At 44.5% G+C, this 13,639-nt stretch overlaps 1 protein-coding gene across 3 annotated transcripts in view; it reads right to left on the bottom strand.

Annotated features, from left to right (window-relative positions):
* Nucleotides 1–13,639, bottom strand: part of fgd5a (FYVE, RhoGEF and PH domain containing 5a) — a 30,063-nt gene continuing 16,424 nt past the window's right edge. The window contains exons 8-21 of one of the 3 annotated variants that reach the window (XM_079297260.1): nucleotides 9,902–9,992; nucleotides 9,257–9,307; nucleotides 8,986–9,044; nucleotides 8,137–8,208; nucleotides 7,884–7,952; nucleotides 5,312–5,395; nucleotides 5,144–5,223; nucleotides 4,922–5,018; nucleotides 4,094–4,231; nucleotides 3,765–3,867; nucleotides 3,494–3,630; nucleotides 2,711–2,812; nucleotides 2,172–2,323; nucleotides 1–1,494 (exon numbers count right to left, since the gene is read on the bottom strand). In XM_079297260.1, the coding sequence (XP_079153386.1) occupies nucleotides 1,458–1,494; nucleotides 2,172–2,323; nucleotides 2,711–2,812; nucleotides 3,494–3,630; nucleotides 3,765–3,867; nucleotides 4,094–4,231; nucleotides 4,922–5,018; nucleotides 5,144–5,223; nucleotides 5,312–5,395; nucleotides 7,884–7,952; nucleotides 8,137–8,208; nucleotides 8,986–9,044; nucleotides 9,257–9,307; nucleotides 9,902–9,992 (1,272 nt within the window). In that variant the 3' untranslated portion in view covers nucleotides 1–1,457. The other 2 variants (XM_079297259.1, XM_079297261.1) reach the window with 2 other exon arrangements.

The following is a 13,639-nucleotide window of genomic DNA, read 5'->3' on the forward strand; positions in this document are numbered from 1 at the left end:
TATGCAAGAGGTACAGTCCATTATAACACTAAGAAACAGGTAGAAAAGCCAAACAGTACTCAATGAACAAATGTGGGCTTTGGAAATAATGTAGTTTGACGGTGGAAAGATCTCATGTAGTACAGCCGACATGGAGTAGATAAAGTCTTTCGGTAGGTTATTTAAGAGAATCTATGCATGTCGGATTATGCTAAACTCCAGACATGATGACTCCTAACACTGGCAGTTTAAAGGTAGTATCACGATGTGTTATCCATTAAATCCAAGTGTGATTTTATCCAGCAGTGTATATACAGCAAGAAAAGAGCAGCAATAGAAATGGCACAAAAGTACTTTCTTATGTTACTGGACTGTTACCAAACTGTTCCAAAATACTCAAGGTTTAAAGTATATGCAAGCAGATAAAAGGCTAATGTTATCAAGGTCTCTTCTGGCAACATGACAGCAGTACAGTACTTTGATAATATAAAGACCAAAAAAGGGGTACAGTTTAATTTCAGGCACATCATCAATTTGCAAATTGCACTGCATTCAACTGGAAGAAATCAATTGGCACTTAAGAACTGTATGACTTTTTTTTTTTTTTTTTCAAAACCTTTAGATTCAAATACAAAGCATCTTTGAAAGTGTTCATCCTTAGAAATACTCCAGAGTCATGCCGAGGGTCATTCCGTAGCTTTGTAGATTCAATATAACTAACATTGTGTTAAACTCCACAACCAATATAATGTACACGCACTGGGACGATTAAAATGACCTCTTACTCAGAACATCATGTAACAGCATTTATATACAAACCCTATAATTCACTTCATATCTGCAGTGTGTATTTCACAATATATATTCAGAATACCAATTATCTGAACCGGTGACCAATATTTTCCTTTTTCACTCGCTGCAAATACAACTACAAAACAAAGTTTGTTTGTGATGTTATACCCATCACAGAACAAAGGCTGGAACTGTTTCACATGTAAAAAAATGTAAAGGATGTAACGTTCTCCTGCAGAACCAAAGAGTGGTTTAATAATCCAGTGGAACCTCAGGCACAAGACACCAGAATACAGCAAAGTTGAAAGAGTTGACTTTGAGAAAAAAGCTTGTTTTTGCGGGATGTGCCGTGTAAAAAGATGAAAGTCGGAATAAAATGTTCATTTTGATGAAGCATTTGATGAAGCTGCTCCTAAAAAGTGAAGGCTCCTGTGAACTCGGCTGGACCAGTAGAGGTTTCATATGTTAGATCATTCTCCAACAAGAGGTTTTACACTTTTCCTTTCCACATAGTGTGGCAGCCTGATCTGGTGATTAAATTGTCACATAATATTCCACCCAAACAGGTCACATGTGATGAATTCTTACTGGTGGTCTGAGTTCAGAAGCAGCAGGTAGCTATGTTGTGCTCCACAGAGGAGTTGTAGTCACAGACAGCAGGGCGTGTTCGTTTTACTCAGCGGGCGCTATAAAACAGTAGCCTCCTCCATGGCATTGACCCATCTGAAACACAAGAAGCATGACACCTTTTAACACAACGCTTCACTGAACACTTAATGGGACATTCAGGCTTGCATTATATTACCAACAAACCGCTACACATCTTTTTAAAGGATCTGAAAACTATTTGGGTTTTATGTATTTTTCTTGATTTTATAATTGTATGTTTTGTGGTTTGTCAACTTGGCAGCACAGGAAGGCCACACACAGCAACTAATTCTGTGCAATTCCTGAGCCTGATGTCATCGTTCACAGATACAGACTGAAATGCTGTCAGGTTGACACGTTTTACAAAACATCTTACCATCAAAGAACACATATACAGGTAGAACAAACAAGTTAAAACATACTGAGGAACACATAAGCAGATATGTCACCATGGAATTAGATCATAGCAGTGTTTTAGGATCTCAAAAAAAAGAGACGTCCGATTAAGGTATAGATAAAATCAACCCATGTTGAGGCACTCTCACTATAATTTAAGACAGTAATGTTCCACGTGACATACTAAGGTCAACCCTTAGTAATTGCGCGCTACCCATACCGAGGATCGAGACAGGTCCCTGGTGGTCTAGTGGTTAGGATTCGGCGCTCTCACCGCCGCGGCCCGGGTTCGATTCCCGGTCAGGGAACTTAGTTTTGACAGCTTTAGATTTGAAAGTGATAAACATGCTGCTAACCTGCGCGCTGTTTGCGGATCCTCGGCCCTGAATGTATAATACAGGGTTTTCTTGTGGTAGAGATGGAACACATTGCTTTCCTCTCCCTCTGGCCTCTCTGTTAGCTTGACAGTGAAGCACTGCAGCGGTAGACTCTCTGAAGCCACTTTATCCTGAAGCAACCAGAGTGAAGACATCAAGCACAGGCAAACAAGTTAAAAAAAACCCGCCAATCTCGCTGTCAGCAGCAATATGCAAATAACAAGAATGTCATGCTTCAAGAAGAACAAAAGCAGTGCAACATTCAGATGTCAAAAGAAACAAGAGAGAGAGCACAGAGAATCCCTTCATTAGTCGCATGAAGTGTTCTGCCCTGGAGGGAAGGTTGAACAGTGGACATGGGAGTGTTAAATAGTTTTATACTGCAATTGGCCAGATGGAAGAGGAAAATGGTTAGATAAAGGCTGAGAGGAAAGGCCTGAGAGTGCGCAAGTGTTTTTGGGGCTGGTGCGGGAGACTCTGTGCCCCCTCACCTCACGGGCTGTGAAGGTGTAGAGCACCTTGTCTTTGAGGAGGAACCACAGACGCTTCCACTTCCTCTTGCTCTTCTTCCGGCGCTGCAGGCTGCCGCTCATGGTGGATCCCTCCACGATAAGCGACATCTGATGAAATGCATGACACATTAAAGCCTAAATTAATGCATAATAGACAGCTAGAGGGACTGGATAATACAACCGGAACCTTTTGTATAATGTAACCCAGCTAAACAAAACCACAAACTACAAAATCCATCTCCACTTTTTCTCTGACAGTGTCAACCAGAATGGACAACAAGGATCTCACATGCCGTTTTTAATGCAGGTGCGGGATTACATTACAATCCTGTTATTTAGTCTAACCCCTAAAGATAGAAATTAAGGACTCTCTCGAGGTAGACAGTGAACCCTGCTGGCAGGTTTTGTGCACTGCACTCAGTAGGCAGGGCATCACCTCCCTGGTAGTCTAGTGGTTAGGATTCGGCGCTCTCACCGCCGCGGCCCGGGTTCGATTCCCGGTCAGGGAACATCATTTACTTAAATATTTGAATTACAACCATCGGACATAGTACCGCAGAATGCAATTATGTTGAAAGTGAACATGTTTTTCATTCCAACAAAACACTGAAGTCATATCAAACCTCTCAGTCATCACCTAAACTTATATCACATCCATGTGTACAATTACAATTGGAACTGGATTTAGTGAACTGTAACTTGTAATCAAATAAGGCTAGTAAACTGTCATATTTTGAGGCTGTTGAGGTTTGAAATTAAAAAGTGGTACAGATGACATGTGTAGGCCACCTGATTGGGAGGGGAGGTGCTCTTCCTGCTCTTCCACAAACTCGGGGGCTGCAGGCTCTGGAAGACAGCAGAGAGGGGACGGCTGGCTCGGTGAGTCCGTGGGCTGGAGTTACCGCACGCCCCCGACACGCTGCAACCTACACACACACACACACACACGCACACAGTTAATACCATATCAAAGACGAAGAGTCACACCAATATGTTTTTCTTTCTGCTGTACTGTCCCACCATTGAGACACAACCGCATAAAGAAAAAACTGAGATTCACCTCTTTTCCTGAGCTCAGGGTAGCAGTGGTCACACACTTTGGCCACCCTGTCTTTGAGGTACTTCAGTGGGTATCTATTCCTGGAACAAGCACGGCACACCACCTGCTCCCAGAGACAGAATACAAAGATTTGCAACCAACAGCAATAAATACTCTCACTGAATAATCAAAAGTCTACTTAAAGGAACCTAGGATCATGGGTTTACTGGATAAACAATTTCTGTCTTCCTTTCCTTTCTACCTCTCGTCCTGGTCAGTGATCTCCTAAAACTCCAGTACAGTGAAACACAACCAAGTCACAGTGGCTTTTGCAGTTTTGTGTATCTGACCTTGCCGCAGGCGTTGCAGTGGTGTCGTCTCAGCGTGAGGCTGAAGTCAGAGGTACAGTTCATGCACATCATCACGTGAGAAACTGGCACCAGTACAGGAGCAGCCTCACCCAGGGCCATCCACAACTTCTCACGGGCCTGTGGACACATATGATGATAAGCAGACAATATATGTAAAACACAAGTTCTGAAACTAGGGCCCTCTTTGTCGAAACCAAAAAGATATGCACAAAAATAATGACATAGCTGACATCTCTTGGGGAAGCAAACAACTATATAAACTCTTCTAAAATGTCCACATGCCAACTGAGTCTTCATTTGTCGCATTCTGTAAATATAGACGATGAACACACATGCGATGGGGAAACAAAGACAACTGTATCAGACACAATTACTTCAACTGAAGATGCCATGAACATAGTCACTGTGTTGTACTGCTAACAATACATTGGCCTCCATTATTGTGCACATGAAAGAGCAAACCTGAATCCCATTATCGTGTTCAAGCTCTGATTTCTACGTGATCTAATTGATTGCAGATGTTTCCACAGGTGCATTCTGGGTGCAGGCGATTGATAATTGAGTATGGGTATTTTGATGGCAGTGGTTAGTAAACAACACGCACATGTACGGGCTTTTAGTTTTGAATATTATATACCAGTAGATAAGTACCAGTTTTTGTGTCAATTGCAAAAACTGTATTACTCGTAGTGAAAGCAATATAACTACATTTTTGCAGAAATCATTTCAAAAGTAAACTTTTATGAACCAACCCAAATGAAAAAATGTCTTGAACTTTATCAAACAGCATTTCTTTACTGTTCTTACCTCACTGCAGGGTCCACCAAACGTACAGAGTCCTGCAGCATGGTCCGCTATGGCTCGACTCAGCGTGTGGAACCAGTCCTCCCTCTCTCCAACTGAGCTGAAGAGGGAAGCAGACAAACAATCACCCCTGACCCGGAAGCCTTTGGATTGGACAAAAGGAGTCTTGGGCAAGTCCTAAACAAATTCACGTTCATTTCAAGGTTTTTGCCGTCAGATGCTCACCTCGCTGAGAGTGTTATAATGATGTCAGACACCTCAATCTTAAGACAGTTCAGCACGTTGTCTTGCACCGGTTTGCTCACCTGTGTGAGGAGCAAAAACACATCACAGGTCAGACAAAAAGACATTGATGACGTCGGAGATTGTCAGAGAAAGAATAAATGAATGTACCTTCATCCCAGACAGAGAGAGTGTGTTCTTGAGCCTGTATTTCCCATCCTGCTGAGGGTAGGTGTACAGCATTATATCGTTCATCTGATAAAGAACATAGAAAGAGGAAAGAAGAGGTATATTATGTTAGATTTCACAGAGGTTCAAAGAACAACATAGCAGATAACTGACAATGTAAAATCGTAGTTACAAATATTCAGCTATTCAGAATGTAATACCCCCTAATTTCCACAAGGTGGTGGTGTTACCTCGAGAGAAATATATACACGCGCACCTCTTTGTTTATTCTTTCTTTCTTGAAAGCAACTTTCTGGGCCCAACTACTTTGATCATGTTTCCTTTCACAGCGTTCACACATGTCTGTGCGGCCCCTCAGTGCAACATTCCCATGTATGCACGCAACAAAATAGTTGTTTATTTGCTTGTCAGACCAAAAGTATTGTGATCGCCTGAACTCGCTGAGAAGTCCATTGTGTTGTGGGAGGCATTTAACTTCTTCCCAGACAAAAGAGATGACATCATTGGTCACACCTAATGTGTGCTCTAAACATCCGCTGGGGCCGTAAAAGCAGCATCCAGGAATTCTCCACCCTGCTCCGGACTCCAGGCCTCCCCTCGCCCTCCCAGCCTCCTCAGGCTATACACTGTGAACCAGGAATGGGTGGAACCGGCCACCTTCACCACCACCACAACAACAACAACACAAACAGCCGCAGTTACGGGTTCGCTGGCTCGACTGGCTGGAGACAAAACAGTGCGTGAGCCCGGGCCCTGCCTGAGACCTCTGGGCTGCGGCCACCGCAGTTCGTCTGCTCCACCCTGCGCCGGCAATTTACTCAAAGATTCCTTCCACAGAAACCCAACCAAGTGCCAAGTTAACATAGTTCACAAACGACTTTCCCAGATGAGACACAACATGCACCTACTTGACCCCTTGGCACCTAAGACATTTCATTTAACCGTGGCATTTCATCCTGTCCACTAACCCTTCACCTCATCCACCTGCCTCCTTCACTCGCACTCTCTTCCCTCTGGCAGCTTTCTTTACCTCCATCCTCCTCCTAATCCCTTCCCTCACTCATTCACCCCGCTTCTCTTTCTTCTCCGAGCCCAGGCTTGTGACATGGCTGCAGCTTCTCTCCGTCGCTTAGGTGAGTGATGGCTTTCATCTTCAATGTTGTCTGGATTCTCCTCCCTTAAAAGCCCATAAATAACACCTGACCCACTGAAGCCGTCAACTTCAAGGAAGCAAATGGCTTTATAACCCTGATATCCTAAATGTATCAACCACAAACCCTTGTTAGTTATCGCTCAACTGCAATTCTGTTTCGATGGAGCGGGAGAATTGAAGATAAAAAAAGAGACATATCCATATCTTCACGTTATATTCTATTTGGATCAGCTAGAAAAAGCCAAAATCATAAAAGCTGCTCCTGGGGATATGCAGCTCCAGGATAATTCATAACATAAGACAGCACGGATTGCCCATGGAACAATAGAGTGGGCTTCTCTATTTCACGTTATGTGTTTGTGTAGCACCACCGCCCCCTCCTCCGCCACCTCCGCCTCCCTGCATTCTACAGGGTGTCTGGCCTTCACTTTGCTGTCAGTCCCCTCCCAATACACAGGAAGCCAGCATCCAGTGACCCACACCAAACATCCTGTAAGGAAGTGGGGCCCTGGAAAACAAGTCCTGAGAGGGGAGGAGAGGAGCGGAGAGGGAGGCTCTCTCTGGATGGGTGTGGTGCCAAGTGGTGGTCTCACAGCCTTGCCTGGCCTCGTGCACCCTCCTCCCGAATTCACCTACCTCGCTGACCGACCTCCACCCAACATTCCACCATTTTTCCATCGGCCTAGCTGTGTGTTTGCTTCAACAATATGGCAGGTGTTTTCTACTGCCAGATGTAACAACTGTTTACCCCTTTGTCATTACAAACTCATGGTGTGGATCCGAATATTGTTCAATCCCACAGAACTTTACCTTAATCTCCGCGGAGATCCCAATGTTTCCAAAGATACAAAATATGTGAGGTCACATTTTTGGGAAGTGGATGTAAAATGATGCAAACATGGAGTCTTGAGGTCAAATTTATAAGTCTTGTCCTAACCCGCAACGAAGAGACGGAACAAGCTACAGAATACACTGTCAGACCGTGAATGATTTTAACAAGACGGTGGTTAGCTTAAAGACTGGAAACAGGTAAAACATTGAGCCTGGCTCTATCCAAAGGTAAACACATGCCAACACCTCTGAAGCTCACAAATTAATACGTTAGCTCTCGTTTGAATAAATTGTACAAAAACGTGAGGTTGCCAGAAAACTACAGACTCCAGGAAGTCACTGCACCTAGCCAAGAAAAAGCCAGGCTCAAAACCCCCTGAAAAACACAAGTTGTAATCCTTACATAAATGAAATGAACTGTGATTATTGAACATGAGAGGTGCTGGTAGGCAGATTTGTTTTACTCTTTGGACAGAGCCAGGCTAGCTGTTTCCCTCTGCTTACAGTCTTCATGCTAAGCTAAGCTATTCGACTGTTTGCTGTGAGATATGAGAGTGGTATGAGTATTACCAGAAACAGGTGTCGCGGCTGCCTGCTTTTCCTCGAGACCTTCATGAGTGTGCCTTCTTTGACAAACATCTGCCGAAAGAAATAAAATGCACAAAGAAAAAGCATAAGAAAAGCATGTTTGCCTGTCAAATTGCAGCGTACATCCACTATGTTTTAGACGGCGTGAAGGCCTCCAAATACTGTTCTTCAGAATAGAACAATGTTCTGCCGTGTTTTGCGAGTGAGACAGTAACACTGGCCACATGGTGCTCACCCTTCCGGGCTTCAGGACGTCCCGCTTGCCCTTCACGCTGTACTCGATGTGGACCAGACGCAGTAAGTTCTCCTGAGGGAGCAGAGAGAGCACAGAGATGGAGGGAGATTGTCCAGTGATGGACGGAAGAGGAGACAAAGAATGAAACTGTCCCTGTTTGTTCGTGAATGAAAGGGAGGGAGGCGAGGGAGGCGAGGGAGGGAGGCGGAAAGGGATGTGATACTGAAAACTGAATAGGGGGGGGGGACAGAGATAGAGGGAGCCTGTGTTTCCACTGTCTGTCAGCCTGTGTGTGTGTGAGTGTGTGTGTGTGTCGCCTCATGTGCATATAAGTCGAAAAAAAAAAGCGAGTGTGATAAACAGAAGAGGCAAGCCAATGGGAGGCACAGGGGATCTTGACAGTGGGAGTCGAGAAAAACAGTGGCAGGGGGGGGGGGGGGGGGTTTGTAAATTATCTCCATGAACAGCTCATGTTTGGGGGGGGGGCGTAAGTCATGTCCACCCTCACACTGCTCCCTTTGTAACGATACACCTGGGACTTTCTGATGGCATTATCTTTCCTCACCCCTTGCGTTAATCAACAAGCTGCGGAGGCCGGCCGCCAAAGAGGAACAGACCTCTCCTTCACTCCCAACATGTCATTTAGAAGAGATATTCGTACACAGAAGAACCTCGGCTGTCTAACTTCTTCACGCTTGATCTCCATCCGAAAATTGCTCTTTCATTGTCGAGCCGAATATAAAGAGGTGTCTCTATAACGGCACGCTGGGCTGGGAATATATCAAACTCAACGGGAGCTAAACAGTCGGAATGGTCGAAACACATGGAGCGTATCCAGAGTAAACTCACCCCCTGCTTCAGGTTGTCATTGGCCTGGTCCGCCACCTCGGACACGATCACCAAGGCAGCTGCAACACAAACAGAGGAAGAAAGAGAGAGATTTATGCGCAGCCCAATTCAATTAAGACACACTCGGTGACTGTGACTCAACAAATAGGGCCTGATGCATGTAGAGCAGCTGCAGTGAGTGTGCATGTGTGTCAGTATGTCATTGACTGCTGAGAAAGCATCACCATAATGGTTCTGGTTATTAATATCGAGTTATATTCTGCGGGTTTACCTTGCGTGTCCTCGTATTCTTTCGAATCAGGAGAGAGGTTGTTCAGGTAATCTAGAGAAGATGCGGAAAAATATTCAAGACATGAAAATATCATTTAAATGCAAAGTGAGAAAGAAAAGAAAAATGGTGACATTTTTTTTTAACTGTCTGTAAAAGTGCATGTCTATGTTCATACAACTTGCATCTCTTAAATCTTTGGGTAGAGAATTACATTGTTTTGGCGCATAGCTTTAAAAAAGAGCTGCTGATTTTCTTATTTGTGATATTTAAATAACTGGCAGCAGAGGTTAAGAGGCCATGAAGGATTATAAAACTATAAAAAAACAGTAATATAGGCTGGTCCCAAACCATTAAAAGCCATGTAAACAAGTCAAACAACTTTAAAAACCCAATCCTAAAAAGAGCCAGTGCAGTGTGTTCACTAAACTGCGGTTATGTGCTCTCTCGTTCTTGTTCCAGCTAAAGACCTACCAAACTGAATTCTGAATGAATAATACAGCTCACATGTGCTACTGTTGCATTGGGTTTTAGCAGCTATTATTATCCCATAATTGCTACTGCTGACCTCAATGTCCATTATTGAGCAAAAAATGACACGGGCTTGCTTCAAAGATTGTTATGTGCGTGCGTGTGTTTCTGTGTTACCTGTGAGTAGCATTCGATATTGAAGCACTCTCACAATAACCTGCAGCAGCTGGTGTTTCAGTGGGACTTCAGCTTCCTCTGGGCTTCTCTTCTGCACACACACACACACACACACACACACACACACACACAAAGAAAGTCAGGTAAATTATGCAGACATCACCACTTTGCATCGGTGACAAAAATGTCTGCCAGATACTATAAAGACCCAGATTCTATGCTTGAATGTGACACATTGTAGGTTTTCATAAGTGTTCAGTTATTGATTTTTTTAATCTGAATACACAACTGGCATCTGATCTTTCTGCTGAATAAAATTATGGTGAAATTAAAAAATCTTGTTCATTGTGATTTCCAATCGAAGGACCTCGGGGCGTCCCTGAAGTGCACCCAGAAAACCACAGCTCTGTGAAGGTAACCGCTACAATACGCTGCTTCACGCCGAGGTCACAAGTGACCATTGGGACACTGTCGGACTGGATGACCTTCACGCATCTCGCCAGCACACAAAACAAAACCTGAACAACTCCCATTCTTCTTCTCAGAGTAGTCATTTGCAGGTGAAAGGGGACAGAAATTCGCACAATCAAAGAGAGCTTTAGAAAATCAATCAGGATCCAATTGTCTCTGACAGGTATTTATGCCCTGAGCGGTGGAGGAGCAACAGGGGACAGGACGCACACACACACACACACACACACACACACACACACACACACACACACACACACACACACACACACACACACACACACACACACACACACACACACACACACACACACACACACACACACACACACACACACACACACACACACACACTGTCTTTTCTAATCCAATGAAGTCCTATATCCTTCATTAGAGAGGCACAGATAGCACCCTGCGGGAAACAGCATCTTCATCTTATTTAAACTGCACACACTGCACACACACAAGAGCCCACGCAGACACACACACTGTACCCATCTCAGGCACATTCAGAAACACATACAATATATTATTGATGATGCGCACCCCCCACACACAAGCAGCCACAAACACACACACACACACACACACACACACACACACACACACACACTCACACACAGACCTTGGGCTGGCGATGAGATAACACTGATTTGGCCTGTAAAAGGGAGGGATGGGAGGCGAGTTAAACACACCGCTCTTTGTCTTCATTATCACAATCTGGAGTGCAGGAGACAAAAAGTAAAACCGAGAGCTGATGCTTCTTTTACAGTAATGAGCAGCCCCCCCACCGTGAAGACTAGCTTTGACTTCGGTCCTCAGTAACAACCTCTGATTTGAGTTTCTCTCACATTTCCTTCCCCCCTTCCTCCTCTCTCCTGCTCACTGCATGATGCATCGAGAACAATAATAACCAGCTCTCCATTATTAAACCCGCTTGGCTTCGGCACTTCCGCTCTCCTCAAGTGTCGCTTGTAAATTGTCATCCAATTGACACTTGGTCAGAGGAAGTGGCTTTCCAGAGATGGTAATTAGCACGTGGTTTGTTTGTGTGAGCGAGCCAAAGGGAGGAGGAGAGAAGAGGGAGCGTGTGATGTCTCGTGCTGGGAGATAAACACACACACACACACACACACGCACGCACACACACATACGCACAGACAAACACATCTTTCACACTCTGTCACAGCCAGCTGATTTTCTGCCGACACACACCCACACGTACACACACACACACACACACATACACAACTGATCTAATTGGGGGGTTGTAAAGGAGGCTGCTTCTCTAATTAGCTTCTGTCTGCCTCATTGCCCAGCTGCCTTTACAACGAATTCACTCCATTGCTCTCTCTCTCTCTATCGCTCTCCGTCCACCTGCTGCACAGCCTCCTCCTCATGGGCTTCTTGCACAAGAGAAAACACACACAGGCTTTGCACAAACACCGACCATGGCATGAATATAAATCCAAGATGATGTGCTTTGGTAAGAGATTTCCTAAGCACGTCATGTTTTTAAAGATAAAAATAGTTTTGCCAGATCCACAGAATTCGTGTAAGCACATGCCCCTGCAAAACGATCAGACACCAGTATAACGAGGAGCAAACCCTCTCACACAAAGGGACACACACACACACACACACACACACAAACACACACATCGCTCTCTGTTGGCAAATGATTAGATGGTGCGGTAAACAAGCAACTGGCTGTGGAGAGGTGGCTTTAAGGCCTGTAAGGGTCTAGCTCTGATCTGATCAGGGTCTGTGGCTACTTCATCACTGTCATCACCACATCCACAATGAAATTACTACCACTTGTACTTCTGGCTTGGGGAGGAGCAGGAGGGTGGAGAGGAAAGAGACGTGTTGAGGGAGCTAAGGGTTTAAGTCTTGGACAAAGGAAGAGAATGAAATGGGGGCAATTGATGAAGAATTCACATTTTTGAATTCACAAAAATAATTGCAATAAGTTCATCAAAACAGCCAAATCAGTACTTCCTTCCCTATGAAGTATAACGACTTGTGAAGTGTCAAACAGCCAACAGATAAAGGACTGCCGTCCCTCTCAGTAGTAAATATAGGGTATGACCTGTGCGATCCTCGGCCCACCTTCTCGCTCATTGCAGTGGGGGTCACACACACCTTGCAATTCCCAAGGCAGTGCTCTGATTTAACGCAGCATCCATCACACACACACACACGCACACACACACACACACACACACACACACACACACACACACACACACACACACACACACATAATGTCCTGGTGTGGGAGGGTGGGGAATACAGGCCTCAGATTATACACTTATGTGCAATATGGGAAAGATAAATACAATCTGCAGTGCGGTGAATCTGCCAGCGGACTGAGAACAAGGATTGAATATGCCTCTGGGTGTTTATTTTAGAGGTGTGAGAGGAATCACAGTCTTTACATGGACACATATGAGGAGTAGGAACAAAACAGAGCAACCTTACTGCAGAGGAAGAAAATCTAGTTATGTCCTTAAACAAGATGATATCCTTTCATGCATTTATCGTTCTTTGCAAACCAAGCCTTTCATGGCGACTCCAGATAGCAATTAGTGGTTTATGGTGTGAGAAAGGGGATGTAATATCAACTTCACGAGGCTAAAATCAAGAGGCACATTATTGACTTTGATCGAGGTTATCAAGGGCAACATCATTAGCCGACTTAGTTCAGGTGTGCGTAAGATACTAAAGGTCAGTGTGACGGTTTACAGTCTCCATCCCTCACCTCCACTCCCTTCTATTTACATCAGCTCCACCAAAGTCAGGCAGAGCCAAACGTTTAGCTGGGAAGGGGCAGCTGCCTCTGAATATTCATGAGCTGAGACAGTTGGTGCCTTGTCCGCTCGCTTTTCTTATCAAACTAGAAACGCCTGGAACCATTGTGGCAGAAAGGTGCAACGTTGAGCAGGTAGCTTCATGAAACCTGAAGTTCAACGAAAAAACAGAAGCCTGGTAAAGGCTTTTATTTAGTTTCTTTCTTAGCCTTTCCAGGCTTTCTTACTCAGGGTGACCCGTGTGCTGCTACATAGCGGTTTTAAACTCAATCAATTCTATAGAGCAAGACACGGCCGCATGGAAATGAAAAATCTATTGCTGTATCTCTGCGGTCTTATCTATTGTCTCTCTTAATATCCTGTCCTTTAAATAAAAGAGTCAATTGCGTTGTTACCAGCTTGGACCATACCCATTCCTGTTCGACATAAGGATACATTGTTGCTTCGGTCGACC

The sequence above is a fragment of the Melanostigma gelatinosum genome, assembly GCF_949748355.1.
Source record: "Melanostigma gelatinosum genome assembly, chromosome: 3".
NCBI lineage: Eukaryota > Metazoa > Chordata > Actinopteri > Perciformes > Zoarcidae > Melanostigma > Melanostigma gelatinosum.